The sequence below is a fragment of the Crotalus tigris genome, unplaced genomic scaffold, assembly GCF_016545835.1.
Source record: "Crotalus tigris isolate CLP2741 ecotype Arizona unplaced genomic scaffold, ASM1654583v1 scf7180000019651.407290, whole genome shotgun sequence".
NCBI classification, from domain to species: domain Eukaryota; kingdom Metazoa; phylum Chordata; class Lepidosauria; order Squamata; family Viperidae; genus Crotalus; species Crotalus tigris.
Genome location: NW_024097642.1, coordinates 5,465 through 26,008, shown reverse-complemented (window position 1 = coordinate 26,008; position 20,544 = coordinate 5,465). Strand labels below are relative to the sequence as shown.

The 20,544-nt window shown below is 44.3% G+C and overlaps 1 protein-coding gene across 2 annotated transcripts in view; it reads right to left on the bottom strand.

Annotated features, from left to right (window-relative positions):
- LOC120317455 (unconventional myosin-Vb-like) overlaps positions 1-19,823 on the bottom strand; it is a 64,286-nt gene extending 44,463 nt beyond the window's left edge. Inside the window, exons 1-5 of one of the 2 annotated variants that reach the window (XM_039364106.1) lie at positions 19,429-19,823; positions 16,763-16,908; positions 14,857-14,976; positions 12,489-12,626; positions 3,104-3,169 (exon numbers count right to left, since the gene is read on the bottom strand). In XM_039364106.1, coding sequence (XP_039220040.1) covers positions 3,104-3,169; positions 12,489-12,626; positions 14,857-14,976; positions 16,763-16,908; positions 19,429-19,462 — 504 coding nt within the window. In that variant the 5' untranslated portion in view covers positions 19,463-19,823. The remainder of the gene's footprint in view (positions 1-3,103; positions 3,170-12,488; positions 12,627-14,856; positions 14,977-16,762; positions 16,909-19,428) is intronic. The other variant, XM_039364107.1, reaches the window with a different exon arrangement.
- Between the last annotated feature and the right edge of the window lie 721 nt (positions 19,824-20,544).

Genomic DNA, 20,544 nt, shown 5'->3' with positions numbered 1-20,544 from the left:
AGGAAAGGTTTATACCTGTCTTGTTTTGATGTCTAGTGGTTAAAGCATCAAGTTAGAACAGGAGTCTGAGTTCTAATCTCACTTTAGATGTGAAAGCTGGTTGGGTGACTTTGGGCCAATCACCAGGAGACGGTGAGTTCTAGTCCCAACTTAGGCCTTAAACCCAGCTGGATGACCTTGAGCCAGTCATTCCCTCTCAACCCAACTCACCTCACAGGGTTGTTGTTATGGAGAAAACTGGAAGAGGAAGGTGTATTGGATATGTTTGCTGACTTATTTATAAAAATAATAAAAGCACAATACAAATAAATAAATAAAAATAATAATCTTCAAACTGGGGTACAAATTATCTCTTACCCAAAGTAGTAGTAGTGGTAGTAGTAATAATAATAATAATAATAATAATAATAATAATAATAATAATAATAATAAAGTTGGAAGGGACCTTGGAGGTCATCTAGTCCAACTTCCTGCTCAGGCAGGAAACCCTACACCATTTCAGACAAATGACTGTCCAGTTTGGGATCCGACTACTGATCTCGCTACAGCCTCGTTTTGAGATTTCCGTTGCAAAGTTATTCATTTGCACAGGTATTCAACCCTCTAGCTTATAAACTACAACCCAGAAGAACATTAATTATTAAGATAAAAATTCCCGGTTTTGGTAATAGGGGAGGTTGAATTATTGTGACTGCCTCCTGAGTCAAAAGACTGAGTCTTTAATAGATTAGTGTTAATATTTTTATTCATGATTCCCAGTTCTATAGGAAGTGTTCTGGATCATTGTAACCCTGACTAGAGCATGTAGAGCTGTATGTTAGAATGTTTGGCATTTATTGAGTTAAGTGCTGTCTCCTTAAGAGATGGCTTATGGGTAATGTAGTTTAGCTAATCAGCTATCTCATGTTAACAGATCTGTGGGAGGAGCCACTAAAGTTCATCACAGGATATACTGGCTAAGGGCCAGTTTGGAATGTCTGAGATAAGCATGGGAGTCATCGGATGACTCAGATGGTCCCATTCCACGTAAGAAGTTGATGTGGAGGAACTAATGAATTTACTTACTTAATGAAGATGAACAGATGTGCAATATCCAGACGGAATCTACAAATAGCAAGTATTGCTTTCTGACTGAATAAATATCTGTTTTGGAATCATCTTTATTTGAGTTTATCTGTCTGTGATTGGATTATTTTGATTCATTATTTTGATTCAACAGGAAGATTGTGTGGTTGTGTTTTAAATTTATTGTAGATTTTTAATTCCCATTCCATACTGGAGAGTCCTATCGTGCTCCAAATTGGTAGATTGTAAATCAGAAATAAACCCTAGAATTAAATGCTCTGCAGATACTCAGATTTCTTTACTCAAAGTAATTTTGGCAATGGCTAGATTCAACCTTGGCTCAGAAGAGATATACGTGCCTAATTTATTAATTACTTACTCCTAATTAATTCCTTTAGGTCTTCTTATGTGATGTCACAACAGTCATTTCTATTGGCATGGTTAATATTCAGCAGTAACATTTCTTAAGAAGAACAGTAGGAAATTGACAGTCAAGGAGAACATGTTCTTCTGGCTGAATGCAACAGATAAGAACAGCTTTGTGACTTTTCTTTTTTATACTTTCTTTCAAGGTCTCTATAACAAGGTAGAACAACTCTAAGATCCAATTAAACTATTTTTTTCCCAAGCCAATTTGGTATCCTTCCTATCATTTAGTCAAATTCCGAATTATTGTGTGCGCCGAATAACATGGAGTCCTATTCCTCAGTTGTGGCCCTAAAATAATGGGATAGAGATCTTGGACCCATCCCCTTAAATTTTTCCTCCAATATCCAACAGAACAACAACAAACAAACAAAAAGAAAGAAAAAAAATCCTTTTCAAACTCCGAACAGCAACAGCTTTCTATATATTCAGATATTATGTTGCATTTGGTGCTAAAACTGGCATGATGAGTTTCTTTATTGTTCTTTTTACCAATTCTGACTATCTTATCAAGGAGAGATTCAACCTAAGAAATAAGGAGAAACTTCCTGACAGTGAGGACAATCAACCAGTGGGACAGAAGTTGCCTCCAGACGCTGTGGGTGCTCCATCCCTGGAGGTCTTTAAGAAGAGACTGGACAGTTATCTAAATTGGTATATGTTCTCTGCTTCAGCAGGGGGCTGGACTAGAAGACCTCCAAGGTCTCTTCCGACTCTGTTATTCTGTGATTCCAGCTTGGTTTCTAATTTTGCAAGCTTTTTTATTTCCCTACGTAATAACATTATCCAAGAAAAAGATCCTTCTACATGCATGCATCCTGATTCCACTCCCTAGCCCAGGGGTAGGCAACCTGGGCCCTTTTATGACTGGTGGACTTCAACTCCCAGAATTCCTGAGCCAGCCATGCTGAGGGGAAAGGGAGAGGTTTCCAAGCTGAGCCATGCTGGCTCAGGAATTCTGGGAGTTGAAGTCCACGAGTCATAAAGCAACTTAGGCCTAGGCCAGGGGTAGGCAACCTTGGCTCTTTTATGACTTGTGGACTTCAACTCCCAGAATTCCTGAGCCAGCATGGCTCAGCTTGGAAACCTCTCCCTTTCCCCTCAGCACGGCTGGCTCAGGAATTCTGGGAGTTGAAGTCCACCAGTCATGAGGGGGCCATAGTTCCCCCGTGTTGGCTCAGGAATTCTGGGAGTTGAAGTCCACCAGTCATAAAAGAGCCCAGGTTGCCCACCCCTGGCCTAGCCAATTATCCCAACCAACAGAAGGAATGCAAGGACTCCTTGTCTAGCAACTGCCTCGTTTAGTGATAGTTCACCGTGATGAAAAAGTAACTTTCTGACCAATCCCCACATTTATGACCTTTGCAGTTCTATAAAACAAAAGAAAGCTGAAGTAAGCTCCAACTCAGGGTAGTTGAAATCTGAGCGACACTCCTTCAGTTCAAGAAAAGGAAAACTCTGCAAGTTAGTAAAGCACAAGCAGGTATTTCAGAATGCTCCTGCAAGATAGATTTATAAAGACTGATAACAGCAAAGCTCTTCCAGGTTATTAGCACCATCACCGGATACCTGGCATTGGGGGGGGGGGGAGAACCGTGGAGATTTCCTTTACCTTCAGACTGTTGTACGCTAGATCTGTATCTCGGTCCAAATCCATTTTGTTCTTCGTTTCAATTACCTAGATGGATTAGGAAGACAAGAAGAGAGACATCTGATTGGACAGCAAGTCAACAGAGGATTCCTGCCTGCAGGCCTGGCTCCCCTGACATTGTCTACCAGTGACAGCACGTCAATCACATGAGAAGGACACTGAAATTAAAGGGTCTTTAGGAAACAGAGCTATCCGAGGTCAAGATAAAAGACGGGCTTGCGATAACAGAAGTACAAGCAATCCCTCATTTTAAGTACAGGCAGTCCTTGACTTACAATCACAAGCCAGGCCTGCATTTCCAATGCTAAGCAAAATGGTCGTTAAGTGGGTTTTGCCCCATTTTACAACCCTTCCTGCCAGAGGGGTTACGTTAGAAACACGGTTGTTAAGTGAATCTGACCTCCCCATTGTCCCTGCTTGTCAGACGGTCTCAAAAAGGGATCACATGACCCTGGGACACCATGACCGTCATAAATACAAACGATTGCTAAGCGTTTTAATTTTGATCGCATGACCACGGGGATGCTGCAACAGTCGTAAGTATGAGAAACAATCATAAGTCGCTCTTTTTCACTGCTGTTGTAACTTTAATCACTAAACAAATGGTTTATACGTCAAGGACTATATTAACATTATACCCAATTTCTTCATTTTGTTCTTCCAGGTGGAAGGGACTAAAGACTGTTGGGGGCGACACGCTAACTCCGTAAACCACTTAGAGAGGGCCGGAAAAGCACCACGGGGTGGTATATAAGTCTAAGTGCTGTGGCTATCGCTATACAGACGTTGTCCAGAAAATTTGGTTAGTTTCCTGTTGGGGGCTACCACAATGTTATGCAGGCCGATACAGAGCTGATATTTCATAAAAATATGTGCCCGTATTTCTATGGCATTGCAGTCTTTTACTGGCTGGAATATTCCTAAAGTGACCTTCAAGAACTGCTGCTGGAAGACCATTAACACCATGAATTAGACTGATTCCATGAACTCTTATACTACTTTGTTAGTCTTTAATATTACATAAAACTCGGAATCTACTGCAACTGACTCAGCAAATGTGACTATTCTTCTGGGATTTTATATCCCTGTAGAGTTACGTTCACAACAGGAAACCTTTAAGCCTCCAACTGCCACTGCTTTCGCCAACACAACCAGTTGCCAGAGTAGGGTCTGCGATGAAACTAATCAAGGAGAGAAGCAACCTGGAACTAAGGAGAAACTTCCTGACAGTTAGAACAATTAAGCTGGAATTGGGGATGTCTAGTTTAATGAAGAGAAGGACCAGGGGGGACAGGATAGCAGCCTTCCAGTATCTCAGGGGCTGCCCCAAAGAAGAGGGAGTCAAGCTATTCTCCAAAGTGCCTGAAGGCAGGACAAGAAGCAACGGATGGAAACTCATCAAGGAGAGAAGCAACCTGGAACTAAGGAGAAACTTCCTGACAGTCAAAACAATTAACCAGTGGAACTCCTTGCCTCCAGAAGCGGTGAATGCTCCAACACTGGAAGTCTTTAAGAAGAGACTGGACAGCCATCTGTCCGAAATGGTATATAGGGTTTCCTGCCTGAGCAGGGGGTTGGACTAGATGACCTCCAAGGTCCCTTCCAACCTTACTACTACTACTACTACTACTACTACTACTACTACTACTACTACTACTACTACTATTATTATTATTATTACCAGTGGAACAACCTGCCTCCAGAAGCGGTGAATGCTCCAACACTGGAAGTCTTTAAGAAGAAACTGGACAGCCATTTGTCTGAAATGGTGTAGGGTTTCCTGCCTGAGCAATGGGTTGGACTAGATGACCTCCAAGATCCCTTCCAACTTTATTATTATTTATTTATTTATATTTATTTATTTATTTATGATATCTTGAGGGCTACCAGTTCACCTGCCCCCAAATCCATTTGAATTTCTGCAAGGGAGCATTTCAAAAGTTGTAGGGCGTTTTTCTTTCCCGTTTAAGAGGTTGTTGCTTCTGCTTGTCAACGTTAATAAAAAATGCATCACAAAAAGGAGCAGAAAGGCTTTTCTCCAAGCCCCCCCCCGTTGTGATGAGCGTTCTTTTAAATAAATGATTCTTTCTGCACCACAAAAGCCCAAACCAAGCAGAAGCGACTGAGGCAGGCGTAGGAGAAGCAGAACTCCTAAAAGGAGAGCCTCCCAAAGGAAGGAGGCTCAGCCCCTGAAGGGGAATCTGACAAGGGGAAGGTGGAGGAGGTAGGGCAGAACTGCCACCATCCGTGATGTGTAGCAGAAAGACATTTGCCTTTCACGTAGAGATATGAAATCTGGACCCACGCAAGGACTCTCTTTTCAGCCTGTCGGCACCGATTAAGAGGCAACAGACATTCTGAGTGGGGGCAAAGCCCTGGTTTACTTGATTCCCAAGAGACGTTATGTCAGTTCTGCAGGAGCAAATGTAGGTTGTCAAGAGCCGTCAATCCCAATTTACTGTTTTACCATTGCAGGAAAAGGTGATGCTACTGTGGTGAGCCCCGTGGACTTCCTCTTATGAAACTGCTATGCCCAAACCCCTCTAAGTTTCCCCTGCCTTGTCCCTTTCTTGTGCTTTGGGACTACGACAGTGGTGATGCCTGCAAATCCCAGAATTTGTAACCCTGATGCATTTGGAGAATCCAGGCTAGAAAAGTCATTAGATCACCCACACGAAATCTCAGGGGCAGCTGCTGCTTCAGAGGGACTTAAATCTGCAGACTTCTGCATTAAAATGTTGGCTTTTTCCACCGAGTTGTAGCCACCTCTTGCTGCTGTCAAAGTTGTCCTCAAAGCAGTGGGACAATATGTGCTGAAGTTCCTGAATTCCATTACTTATTCCTTCTACTGGAGCAGACTAGCCCAAGGTTTCCACCATCGTTCTCTCTTCTGCCCTGGAAGACTGGTGGAAAGCCCTGGTGGGCTCACCTTTTGCTTTTCTTCTTTCTTTCTTACTCTCAATCTTCTGCATCACTCGATGAAATAAGCCCCTAGACAAGGTTTTTCAGAAGGGGCCTGCCACTGCCTCTTTCTTGGAGCTGAGAGAAAGTGACTCCCTGATCATTTCCTACTTGAAGATGACTGGGAAAAGCGGAGCACATTTGGGGGCATCATAAAAAGGACACTGTAGGAGGACATGAGCAATCACTCAGCTGGCTTCCTGCCTTAGGCAGGACTAGGATTCACAGTCTTCCAGTTTCTAGCCTGAGGTCTTAACCACTACACCAGGGGTAGGCAACCTTGGCTCTTTTGTGACTCGTGGACTTCAACTCCCAGAATTCCTGAGCCAGCATGGCTCAGCTTGGAAACCTCTCCCTTTTCCCTCAGCATGGCTGGCTCAGGAATTCTGGGAGTTGAAGTCCATGAGTCATAAAAGATCCAAGGTTGCCTAACCCTGGTCTAGACTCTGGGCTTAGGGTAGGGTTCTTCAAACTTGGCTCTTTCATGACTTGTGGACTTCAACTCCCAGAATTCCTGAGCCAGTGTGACTCAGCTTGGAAACCTCTCCCTTTTCCCTCAGCAGGGCTGGCTCAGGAATTCTGGGAGTTGAAGTCCATAAGTCATAAAAGATCCAAGTTGCCTACCGCTGCACTACATCAAACTGGCATAGTAGCATTTGGAAAAGTCCTAATACAAATATGTCTCATGGCTCACAAAATGCAAATATCTCTTGTGGTTAGGACTCTGGGTTGCTGATCAACAAGGCCACCTTTGAGACCCGTGTGCTGCTGCGTGACAGGGTGCGTTCCTGTCCTTCACTGCGGTTCCTGCCAAGTGTGCAGTTGCAAGTAGATAGATAGTTACCATGTTAGGATATTGAATTTAGTAGCTGGAAGAGTAAAGTGTGCAATAGGCCAGAAGACACAGTTGTAGTTGATTACTTAGTGCTGACTCATGTATGAGGCAATCTATGCTATAAAGGGGGGGGGTTCCATTTTTCCCCTCTCCTTTTTTTCTTCTCTGTGTCCTGTATACTGATGAATTTACCTCATGATGATCCTGTGTCCCTGACTATCTTGTGTTCTTCCTTTTGTGGATGGTGACAAAGAGTGCTGTAACTTTGAGTGTTCAATATATTTATATTTATATGAAAAACCACACGTTTGCGTTAGTGTCTCCGACTTCATCAGGACAGCTGCTGCGTAATTCCACGACCCACCACTTAGTTGGGCACATTCACATGGAAGGAGCCCCCCACCGGGCGTCCCCCAGGCCGTGGGGATGTCGGTGGCTAATCCTTTCAACTGGGAAGAGCCTCGGTGCTTCCGACATGAACGCAAAACATTTAAGATGCCAGGAAATGCAAACCAACTTCAATGCAACATCTTTTAGAGAAATCCAACATGCTTCAAATGAAATCCAACATGCAGTCCCTATTTATATTTCCCTTCCAAGAACAGCTGCGTATTTCCCTTAACAAAATGCTGCCTCTGAAAGCTCAGCTGCAAGAAGCAAAGCAAGCGTGGGCATTCAATCCGAGGCTGCCTTTTCATCATCTTACCACAAGCTATCAAGAGCCAAAGCCAGAGCCAGGATCTACATTTCCCAGTGGCCAGGAAATACAATTGATGTAGCTTGGAGCTAAGGAGTCGTGGCCAAGCTCACTAGCCCTACAGCGAGATAAATCAGTTCAACAGGGACTGTGCATTCCTGCCCAGAAGACGCAGCAACAAAGCTCACAGTCATAATTCTGGACGTATTTCTAACGAACAACCACAAATCCAAAGCGTAGACATCTCAGGATGCAGATATTATGGATAGGGCCACAGGAAACAATTATAAAAAGAACGAACATCCGCTCAACTCCGGGAATAATATTCTGGAACAGAAGCTTAGCGAAGAAAAAGCTCTTCGGGAGACAGAGATGCCCAGGTTGAGAATACATTTCAATATGGAGCTTTTTATTTACCGTCTTCAATGGGGCGGTTCCAAGCATATTGGAACGGCGCCATTCGATTGGATTAATTTTGTACCCGGTACTTTGCTTGTTACAAAAAAGAGCACTGAAGCATCCGAGGGGATGGCAGAAATGTTCCTAAATGCCAATTCTCCAATAGTTTTTTTTAGAAAAAATAAAAATAAAAAGCAGACTAGGGTCTTGGGCTACTTTCAACGATAAGATTTCTCAAATGTTAATATCCATTTCTGTTCTGTAAAAAAGAAGTTGAGACTCTAGCAAGAGTGCAGAGAAGAGCAACAAAGATGATCGGGGGACTGGAGGCTAAAACATATAAGGAATGGCTGCTGGAATTGGGGATGTCCAGTTTAACGAACAGAAGGACGGGGGAGGACAGGATAGCAGCGTTCCAATCTCTCAGGGGCTGCCCCAAAGAAGAGGGAGTCAAGCTATTCTCCAAAGTACCTAAAGAAGGCAGGACAAGAAGCAACGGATGGAAACTCACCAAGGAGAGAAGCAACCTAGAACTAAGGAGAAACTTCTTGACAGTTAGAACAATTAACCAGTGGAACAACCTGCCTCCAGAAGCGGTGAATGAATACCTCTATACTCCATTCTGGAGTCAGTGATGACTGTAAATTCATCGTTCCGTTTATTTCTCACGAATGAAGGCAAATTCTACCTATCAAATTCTGAAGCTGCCCCCTCCCTGACATCATCCCTACGTAGGAGTGACACGAAGAGTAAGGAGGGCGACAGTTCGTTCTCCGAGCTCGTGGGTTGGTTTCCGAACGTTTTGTAACCAGGCTGGGTAACATCTTTAGCGACGCTCAGGGGATGTGTGTATCAGGGCTCTTCTATTTATAAGGGCCGCAGGTGTGGGTGTGTCAAGTGAGGGTCTTGTGATGAGTCATCAGGGAGAGGCTGGGGAGGGGCCTTGTGATGGGGAGGTTACTTCAGATCAGGGTCATTGGAGGGTGTGAATTATCAGTGGGTCGGAGTTGAGTCTTCAGGGAGAGGCTGGGGAGGGGTCTTGTGATGGGGACAATAGATCAGGTCAGGTCAACTGCTGTGGGGGGGAAGGGCTGGAGGGTCGGTGCTGCCTCTGGATGGCTGTGCAATTGATTCGGATTCGGAGGGGTTTGTAGGCTGATTGTAGATCAACGTGTCTGTTGATGGGATGGCGTGGGAGTGCCGTGCTTTGATGGAAACGAAACATTTGGAAACCAACCTACAAGCTCGGAGGACGAACCTTCACCCTCCTCCTACACCATTCGCTACTATGAATGAAGCGTAGAGGCAGAGTAGGATGCAAAGTAAGAAGTGAATCTGCAACAAAACAATGAAATGCAATTGTTGTGTAGGAGATGACCAGGCTGAGCCTGAGCGAGGGGTCAAACGTGTTGTAAGTCACGAGTCTCTGCGCACCCTCCCAGCCCACCTTGAATGCCTCTCTTATCTCCCGCTCATTTCCCTCGACTGTTAGTTGGTCAGATTCTTGTAGAGAGCTTAAGCTTGCAATAAACCTTTATACTCCTTTGAATTCCTGATTTCCCCGGTGCTTGACATTAGATCAGGGGTAGGCAACCTGGGCAGTTTTATGACTCGTGGACTTCAACTCCCAGAATTCCTGAGCCAGCCTGGCTCAGCTTGGAAACCTCTGCCTTTTCCCTCAGCATGGCTGGCTCAGGAATTCTGGGAGTTGAAGTCCACGAGCCATAAAAGAGCCAAGGTTGCCTACCCCTGCATTAGATCCTTAAAGGATTGTCTCTAATCATTTTGAGAATTTGATTTTCAAAACATTTTTGGACCATGGTGCTACACTCACTGTTCTTCCAAAAGTATGTTGACACTTTCTAGTGGTCCATTGTAGATAGTCCTTGGTTTATGACCACAATAAGGTGGCTCTTAAGTGAGTTGTGCCAAATTTTACAATTTTTGGGTGCAGTTGTTAGGTGAATTGCTTTAGTTGTTAAGTGAATCACGTAGTTGTTAAACAAATCTGGCTTGGCTTTTGACTTTGCTTCTCCGAAGCCAAATGGGAAGGTCACAAATGGCAATCTCATGACCCTGGGATGCCGCGACTGTCATAAATACATGCCAGTTGCCAAGCGCCAGAATTCTTCTCACGTGATCACGGGTCGCAAGGGGGAGAACTAGTGGCAAGTCCCTTTTTTCACCGTCACGATTCAAACGATTGCTAAACAAATGGTTGTAAGTCAAGGTCTACCTTTATTGACAACCTCAGCTTACTAAGAAAAATAAATAATTAAAATGTCAGCTGTTGTGGGTACATATCCCCACCCTCTCTTCTCCTATAACAGCGATGGTGAACCTTTGAGAGACCGAGTGCCCAAACTGCAACCCAAAACCCACTTATTTATCGCCGGGTGCCAGGTGGGCGTGGCCCACTGGGTGGGCGTGGCTGTGGTCATGACAGATTGGGTGGGTGTGGCCAAGGTGGGCGTGATCACCTCGATGTTGCTCGTGGGGAGGGACGTCTGTGGGGGCCGGGCAGGGTTGGGGGAGATCCAGGGGGTCTCTGGTAGGTGGGGCGGTGGGCAGGAGGCTCGTCCTGCGGGGTGAGGCGAGGCGAGGCAGGGCGGGGGTGCCATTGTCACAGGGAAAGGTGAGGCAGAGGCCGGGGAGGCTGCTGCCTGACACCATCGGCCCCCCGCACACAGAGGCCAGCGAGCGCATGGGTGCTGGGATGCATCCGGCCATGTGGGACCTCGGCGAGTTAGTGGGCGGCTGGTTGAAGAGGGACGGTTGCCATCTGGTCGCACTGACCGATGACCTCTGGCGAGCCCGGGATAGGGGTTATTCCTCTATCCTGGTGCTTCTTGACCTCTCAGCGGCTTTCGATACCATCGACCATGGTATCCTTCTGCGTCGTCTCGGAGAGGTGGGGGTGGGCGGCACCGTATTGCGGTGGTTCTCCTCCTACCTCTCTGACAGGTCGCAGTCGGTGTTGGCAGGCGGACAGAGATCGACCCCTAGGCGCCTCAATCATGGGGTGCCTCAGGGCTCAGTCCTGTCCCCCCTCCTTTTTAACATCTACATGAAACCGCTGGGTGAGATCATTCGGCGACACGGGGTGAGGTATCATCAATACGCGGATGATACCCAATTATATATCTCCACCCCGTGTCCTTTCAGTGAAGCAGTCGACGTGATGTGCCGGTGCCTGGAAGATGTGAGGGTCTGGATGGGGGTGAACAGGCTTAGCCTCAACCCTGACAAGACTGAGTGGCTCTGGGTCTTGCCTCCCAAAGGTCAACTGGATGGTCCATCTTTAGTCCTGGGGGGGGGCAAATTTACCTCCCTCAGTGCAGGCACGCAACTTGGGTGTCCTCCTGGACTCACAGCTAAATCTGGAACAACATCTATCGGCTGTGGCCAGGGGGACATTTGCACAGGTTCGCCTAGTGCACCAGTTGCGGCCTTATTTGGGCCGGGAGGCTTTACTCACAATCACTCATGCCCTTGTCACCTCAAGACTGGATTACTGTAACGCGCTCTACATGGGGCTACCCTTGAAGGGCGTTCGGAGGCTGCAGTTGGTTCAGAACGCAGCCGCGAGAGCGATTGTGGGTGCGCCAAGGTACGCCCACGTGTCACCTATCCTCCGCGAGCTGCACTGGCTTCCTGTGGGTCTCCGGATGCAATTCAAGGTGTTGGTTATCACCTTTAAACCCCTTCATGGCATAGGGCCAGGTTACTTACAGGAACGCATTCTGCCGCACAGTTCCCAGAGACCGGTGAGGTCCCATAGATTGGGCCTCCTTCGGGTCCCGTCGGCCAGACAATGTCGGCTGGCGGGCCCTCGGGGAAGGGCCTTTTCTGTGGTGGCTCCGACCTGGTGGAATCAACTTCCCCCCGAGGTTCGAACTACTCCCACCCTTCCGGCCTTTAAGAAAGCCGTTAAAACTCTCCTGTTCCGGCAGGCCTGGGGCTGATGTCCCCGGGGGGGGGGGGGATATGATTGGACTTGCGGTATGACTGTATTATTTTATTGTTTTATGATTGTTTTAACTCTGTACGCCGCCCTGAGTCCTTTGGGATTGGGCGGCATATAAATAAAATTAAATACAAAAAAAAATACAAATGGTGTGTGTGCCCACAGAGAGGGCTCTGAGTGCCGCCTCTGGCACGCGTGCCATAGGTTCACCACCACTGTGCTATAATAGCTACAGGTGACACTATGAATTCTCTCTCCTTCCCCGCATACAGCAGGTAATCCTGGAGGAGAGTTCAGAACTAGAGGGAACACGCTGAAATGTCAAAACAGAAAAGTTTCATTTCCTTGAATTTTTAGAAGCGTTATTAAATATAGGACAGGACTTCTTCCACTACAACACAGGGTTCAATCTGTAGACCCTTAAAAATGAACATTTTAATTTTTTCCAGACATGCCTAAGATAAGTCAAAATCGGTTCTGGCTCTACCTGAGATTTCTTGCTTTCGTTCTCTTTCTTTTCCAGCTGAGTCTTCAACTTTCTTCTCTCCTGTTCAAGTTCCCGCACTCTCTTCTGAAGTTTCAGGAAGAGACTCATGTCCATGGCTGCCTTCTCCAAGCCCACTTCCTACGGAGGAACAGGAATAGCTAACAATGTGAAAGGAGGGTAGAGAGAAGCAGAGAAGACCCCCAACTCTCTGGAAACTTGGAAGAATGGGGTCACTTTGCTGAGAATCACTGAGAACCACCTACAAATAAGCAGGCCCCATTTGAGAAAGAATATGCAGTTCAGTTCTCTTTTGGAAACCAGGACTTGAAGTAAAAATGGCTGCACATCTTTGAAGAGGCAGTTTTTGTGTATCTAGATAGCTCAACTCTTTTTGGCTAAACGGAAGTCCGAAAAGCACTTTGCAAATTAAACAGGTGACAAGGTCAGGGGTAGGCCACCTTGGCTCTTTTATGACTCATGGACTTCAACTCCCAGAATTCCTGAGCCAGCATGGGAGAACTATGGCCCCCTCATGACTGGTGGACTTCAACTCCCAGAATTCCTGAGCCAGCCATGCTGAGGGGAAAGGGAGAGATTTCCAAGCTGAGCCAGGCTGGCTCAGGAATTCTGGGAGTTGAAGTCCACCAGTCATGAGGGGGCCATAGTTCCTCCATGCTGGCTGAGGAATTATGGGAATTGAAGTATGCAAGTCATGAAGTGGCCTTAGTTCCCCATGCTGGCTCAGGAATTCTGGGAATTGAAGTCCACGAGTCATAAAAGAGCCAAGGTTGCCTACCCCTGGCCTAGGCCTAAGTCGCTTTATGACTCATGGACTTCAACTCCCAGAATTCCTGAGCCAGCATAGCTCAGCTTGGAAACCTCTCCCCTGGACTAAGGTTGCCTACCCCTGGACTAAGAACATTTCCAATATGGAGAACGCTTCCAAACATCTGCTTTTATCCTCCACAACTCTTGTGGTCTCCCATGTATAGGAATAAATTTAAATGGGGCTCCTACACACCCAAGTTGCAAAAGAGATACAAGACCTTAGCAAGAGCATCATGTATGTAAGAAAAGGCTTCATGTGTCACGCATGGCTTGGGGCAAAGTTACTCTCAGGACCATGAGGTCTGGCAGGAGAGACATGCTCTGGGTTCTGTCCTCAAGAGAGCACCATCCGGTGCGATATTCAACTTTAGGATTTCTGGACTTCAACTCCCAGAATTCCCCAGCCAGCCATATAGGCTGGGGGATTCTGGGAGTTGAGGTCCACACATCTTATAGTTGCCAAAGCTGAAAAACAAAGATCTACTGCAGGGATCCAAACTTGGCTGGCTGAGGAATTCTGGGAGTTAATTTTAACACAAGTGTTAAAATTTGGAGACCCCTGATTTAGTGGGACAGGAGGAACGTCTTTTCTGCTCTGACACCCACCCTTTGGGACATCCTTCCCCCCCCCAAGTCAAATTTGCCCCAACTCAGCTGGGATTACACAAGGCATCAAAAACATAAGGCATCAATCCTGAGGCGCTGGGAGTATGGATGAGCTGGCTTTTTGGTTATATTGATTTTGAGGCGATGTAATTATTCTCAGCTGCTATTTTATACCATGTTATGTTATTTATGTTTTTCATTATTGGTTGTGCTTTCATTCTGTTTTAAAACAATGCTGTATAAGAGATGGGTGGCCATATTCATTAATTAAGTGGGTTACAATGGGATCCTAACCAAACTGCAATGCAGAATTTCACCGTTTCAAGGCCAGGTTTGAAAAGAGAACTAAAACACGGAAGAACTCTAGTTTAAGTAATTTTAACTCACGCAAGCTTTGTGTGTGCAACATGAAATGTAGAAGCTTTTTAAAATATATTGGAATTTGACACTTGAATGCCTTGTATGTAAAGATTGCAAGGAAGGAACCTATAACTCTTTGGAAAGCAAATCTACGTAAATATATCTCTAGCAAATGCTGGTCCTAATTTTAAAACATTATTGCTCATTGTGCTCTATGTACAGTCCTAAATCTCTGGGGAAAGCATTCGTTTAAACAGAAATCCTCCGTAATTGGCTAATTAAAAAAAATAAAACCAGAAAGGATCCTCTCAATATAAAGCTGAGGTTGTAAGGCTTCTGCTCCAGGATTTTATATTCTCTTCAGTCCTATAGCTTAATAACGGCACTTTCAAATCACCATTGTTGAATTTAAATTAGATTTCCTTACCGCCCCATCTTGGCCATGCTGGCTGAGAATGGGGAGGGGGGCTTGTAATTCAGCCCAGAGAGAGGTCACCAGAGATAACATGGACAGCAAACACATTTACTTTGCCTCCGCAGAAAAAAAAATCTTCCTTTACTTCCAATTCCATACCTCTATCTGCTGTATCGCATCTTCCGTGTCTCCTATTTCAGATGTAGAAATGGATGGGTAGTTGGAATCCGATTCCAAGCTGCTTTGGTTTGAGGGGTTCCTTCTGTGCCCTGGGCTTTGCTATCCAAAGAGGGAAACTGTATTAGATTGACTCAGCTGGTACATCAGGTGCAAAAAAAAACCACCAAAAAACAATTGTCGAGTTGACCTCTCTTGAGATCGTGACCGTTTCTGCTTAGAAATAATGGCAGGAGTTGTATTATTTTTTTAAGGAAACAACAACGTTAACATTACAGTAGGCTGATGAGAGCTTACTTGGCTGATGCACAAAACCCACATCAGAGGACATGCTGACGCTTGTATTCCACGTGGGCCTCCTGTCACCATCCAAGCATCACACCGGATGAAACTGTGACCAAGGAGGCCTCAAGCAATAAACAGAGTGTCGGTCTTTAGGATGCTTAATTTACTGTATCTGGGAGATGGTTCAAGTGTATTTATAGCAGCAGAGGATGAAGGCATGAAGCCTCTTGTCCACACACTGCTCATATTCCTCATGTGGACCATGTGTGTAATTAAAATCTAAATTAGAGCTCAGCCCAAATGACCTTTTACATTTCTTCACCAAATTTGGAAACGGAGACTTTGGGAAGATCATTTCTATGAATGTACCCAGAAAAAGCTCTCTGGGAATTGTAGAAAGGGATGAAGCTACCCTACCACCACCCAGCAGCAACGGTTGCACTCCCATTAAAAAAAAAAAACAAAAAACCTGGCACCCAGCATAAGGCTGGAGGCAAAGGATGTGCTTGAGACTTCTGTATGGAGACAGTACACGAATGAGAAGGAAGAGGTAATCACCAGACATTTGCTGAGGCACTTGGCCGTCTCCAAGGGGAAAATGGGAGACCAAATAGAAGTTCTGGTAGAGGCCATGGTGATTGTCTCACCATTAGAAGAGGCTCAGATATGGCCTTGGAGTTCAACTGTGCTGTCACAAGGGCAGATGAACCGCCCTGGCTGTTGGCCAGGACTCTTGTGGAGCAGACGAAAGCAACATGTTGATTAGCCAAGCCAACCAAACCAAGATGATTGGCCAGTCCACAGCCATTAGGGTTAGATCATATAAAGCAGGAGTGTCTAACTTTGTCAACTTCAAGATTTGTGGACCAACTCCCAGAGTTCCCCAGCCAGCCATACTGGCTCGGGAATTCTGGGAGTTGAAGTCCACAGGTCTTAAAGCGTAAACCCAATATTATAAAGCATAAATGGCCACTGGCTTAGATTGTAAAATCATTTACACAACCCTGCTGCCAATATTAACTGATCTACAAAAAGCTTAGCACACACAACTTGTGATGCATTAAGTTCAATAACATAAGAATCGTAAGTTCAGAACACAAGGATGGAGTAAAAATAATTAATTAGCATCCTGTTCCACTCATTATGATTCCACTGATCCAATCCTATCCTCCGAAAGGAATTTCAGAAGCGGGTTCTCTTCCATTCAACTGAATCAAAGCGCAGAAGAACATAGACGATCACTTGGGACTAAATATTAGTACTAGCCCTAAAAACTGCAAACAGGCCACAGCTACAACATCAATAGAGCCCAGGTGGCGCAGTAGTTAAAATGCAGCATTGCAGGCAAACTCTGCCCACAGCCTGGAGTTCGATCCTGACCAGCTCAGGGTTGACTTGGCCTTCCATCCTTCCAAGGTTGATAAAATGAGGACCTGGATTGTTGGGGGCAAATAGGCTGACTCTGTAAACCACCCAGGGAGGGCTGTACAGCACTAAGGGGCAATCTATAAACCTAAATGTTGTTGCTATTGCTAACTGACAGTCAGAACACCATCTCTGGGCATCTCATTGTGACCTCGGGATAAAGGCCCTTTCCCGTTACCTTGATGAGCGCCATCTCCTCACTGAGATTGTCGTATCTCTGCTCCAGCCTCGAATATTCCTGCACAAGGTGCTGGTAACGGACTCTCTCCTCGTCAAGCTCCTTCTTCATCAGGTTTTCTTCAAGTGCATTTTTGGCAAATTCATCTTATAAAAAAATAAGAAAGAATCTTGAGGATCACAGAAAAGAGCGGATGGCCCTCTCCAATCTGGAGAGTAGCCTGTGGATTTAGCTTTTACCCAGGCAGCCTGTCCATTGGGAATGCTCACTGCAGTCCACTGAGTTCTTCAAATCCAGCGAGTTCCTCACACCTTACAAAATGGATTACGCATTTCTTTTTTTTTTTTTTTTTTTTATTAAAAGTTTTATAAATTTTACAGAAAAAACAAAAACAATACAAAACAAAGAACAACATATACAAAAAAGAAAAATTAAACAATACATATATATAAAAAAAAAACCCCATCCCAAACCCCTCCCCAAAACCCTCCCTTCCCCCCTCTGAGCTTCCCAGAGCAGAATATAGGCTTAAAAAAATAAAGATAAGAATTAAAATAAAAACTTTATATTTATATATATAAAAAAGATGTCTATAATATATATGAAAATAAAACTTATGAAAAAGCTATATGATATTTTTGTATACCCAATCTAAATTGTATAAATTTTATCCATTTATCCCAAATAGCAAGAAACTTCTCTTGCGTTTGTTGCTTTAAGAAAGCCGAAATCTTTGCCATTTCCGCCAAATAAGCTACTTTAAAAAACCATTCCTGCAATGTAGGCAAAGATTCCTTCTTCCAATATTGTCCAACTAACAGCCTCGCGGCTGTGATCAAGTTTAACATCAATACAACCTCCTTTGTATCACAATCTGTAACAATACCTAACAAAAATAATTGCGGAGTGAATTTTACCCTCCGTCTAAAAATTCTCTGGATATTCCACCATATTTTGATCCAAAATGCTTTTATCTCTCTGCATGACCACCAAATATGATAATAAGAAGCCTCCTTAGAACCACATCTCCAGCATTTGGGTTGTACGTCAGGGTACATATAAGACATTTTTTGTGGATCAAGGTGCCATCTATAAAACATTTTATAAAAATTCTCCCTTAAATTCTGTGCTTGAGTAAATTTGACATTTCTCACCCAAATAGTTTCCCAGGTGTCCAATGAAACTGGCTCACCAAAGTTCTGCGCCCATCTAATCATACAATCTTTAATTAGTTCCGTTTCTGAGTCCAATTCAACTAAAACCCCATAAATTCTCTTAATGTGGGTTTGTCTTTGATCCTTCAGTTGCTTAATAAGATTTTCATCTTCTCTAAGAAAACCCACCTTACAATCCATCTTCCATCTATCTAGTAGTTGCCTATATTGGAACCAAGAATAAGTAAAATTTTCTTGTGTTATAAATGGATTACGCATTTCTATCATACGTGTACCCACAGTATTATGTGCTCCTACTATGTAATTTTATGACTGTTATCCAGGTGCTCTAGGCCATACGCTAAGTAAAATAACTGCAGTCCAGAATGGAAATAAACTGGTTAAAACTCTTAAAAGGAAACTTCTGAAGATTTACATTCTAGGGCACATGGTCTACTTTGCTAGCATTATAAATAACTTAGAGCAGGGGTCCCCAACCTTGGCTACTTTAAGACCTGTGGACTTCAACTCCCAGAATTCCCCAGCCCACAGGTCTTAAAGTAGCCAAGGTTGGGGACCCCTGACTTAGAATATCTATAGGCCACCCAGAGTCGCTTGATTGGTGAAATGGGTGGCCTACAAATTTAATAAATATGCTTCTGTGCCACTTCACAAACAGAGCAGAAGCTTTAATCAGAGCAATTTTTTAAAAGAAAATTCATCCAACAAAAAGTTAAAATGCCCAGTTACTCAGGCATCCTTTTTTTTTAATGTGGTTGTTTTTCATTTACTTTTTTTAAAAACAAGGAAGAGCTCGTACAGCATTATTTACTTTCACACTGCACAAATTTCCTCTAAGGTAGAAGGGAACACTTCAACATCCTTGCCGTCAGATGCACAAATTAACTCCAAAGTTCAACTAATATTGATTTCGTCAGGCGCGCGGACGGATGTCTAAATGAGGCCTCTGACAGTTTCAGCCATGAAATGCATTTCTTAGCCAATTTCCAGACTACAATGCTTCAATAAAGTAACACCGAATGCTTACAATTCAGACTTGTTTTCATTTCTCTACTTTACTCTTTTTCACTTGGTTAATGTTTAACTTAATTTTACGTTAAACTGATTCTCGACTGGGTTGCCCCAGTGTTTTCTCAATGCGCTGAATGTATCCTGGTTTGAACATGGCTGTTTTTAAATGGTTCGCAGAGTTTTCAAGACAAAGAATCCTTTTATCATAGAATGTTTCATTCCATACAATTCCCTCCCCACCTCCTGATTCCAGGGATTAAATCAGTTTGTACTTGGAATCCTTCCACCTTCAACAGAGAAATTTCAAGCCATATTTTTGAGAGAGAGAGAGAAAAGGCAACCTGTTTGAAAATGACCACAATTATTATTATTTACAGTGGAGACGAGGAGAAAGGACTCCTAAACGCATATTGGGAGAAAATACAAACACTTTCACTTCATGATCAGTACGAATGAAGGCATCTGCTAGCTTCTGCTTACCTTCTGAGTGACCCAAGATTTTGTTGTTTAGCATCTCTTTTTCTTCCTTCAGGAGGACATTCTCTTCTTCCAAGTCAGAGATCCTCTAAGAGGAACACAAAAAAACCAAGTTAACGTCCACAATGTTGGCCAGTTTGAGGTCCCTGTACCCTGCAGGCCGATTCTGTTTCACACTGGCTGACTTTTATAGCCAAACCGGTTCCTTCCGCCTTCCTTTATTAAAACAAGGATAGTTTTGCTCTCAGCCTAGGCCAGTGAGTGGCTTTCAGTGGTATCTTAAAGAGGAACGCAACACAAAATGAGCAAATGTCGACAGGCTACGCAGCTCCCAAATTACTACGGGTCATTTAACGACCGTTCAAAGTTACAACGGCAGTGAAAAAAGTGACTTATCACCCTTTTTTTCATACTTATGGAGCATCTGCAGCATCCCCGGGGTCACGTGATCAAAATTCGGACGCTTGGCAACTGACTCATATTTATGACGGTCGCAGCGTCCCAGGGTCACGTGATCCCCTTTTGCAACCTCCTGAGAAGGAAAGCCAATGGGGGGGGAGAGAGGCCAGATTCACTTAACAACTGTTTTACTAACTTAACAACTGCAGTGATTCACTTGACAACTGTGGCAAAAATGGTCGTAAAATGGGGAAAATTCACTTCACAAATGTTTCGCTTAGCAACAGAAATTTTGGGCTCAGTTGTGGACATAAGTCAAAGATTAAAGAGGATCAGGGGATTGGAGGCTAAAACATACAAGGAACGGCTGCTGGAATTGGGGATGTCTAGTTTAAGGAAGAGAAGGACGAGGGGGGACAGGATAGCAGCCTTCCAGTATCTCAGGGGCTGCCCCAAAGAAGAGAGAGTCAAGCTGTTCTCCAAAGCCCCTGAAGGCAGGACAAGAAGCAACGGATGGAAACTAACCAAGGAGAGAAGCAACCTGGAACTAAGGAGAAATTTCCTGACAGTGAGAACAATTAACCTGTAGAACCACCTGCCTCCAGACTGGCTCAATGAGAGGAAAAATTTATTTATGGCAGAAAGATTTAAAATTGTTACTTTGATAAACACTCTATTACTACATCCCATCACCTACAAGAATGAATTCATTATATTTTA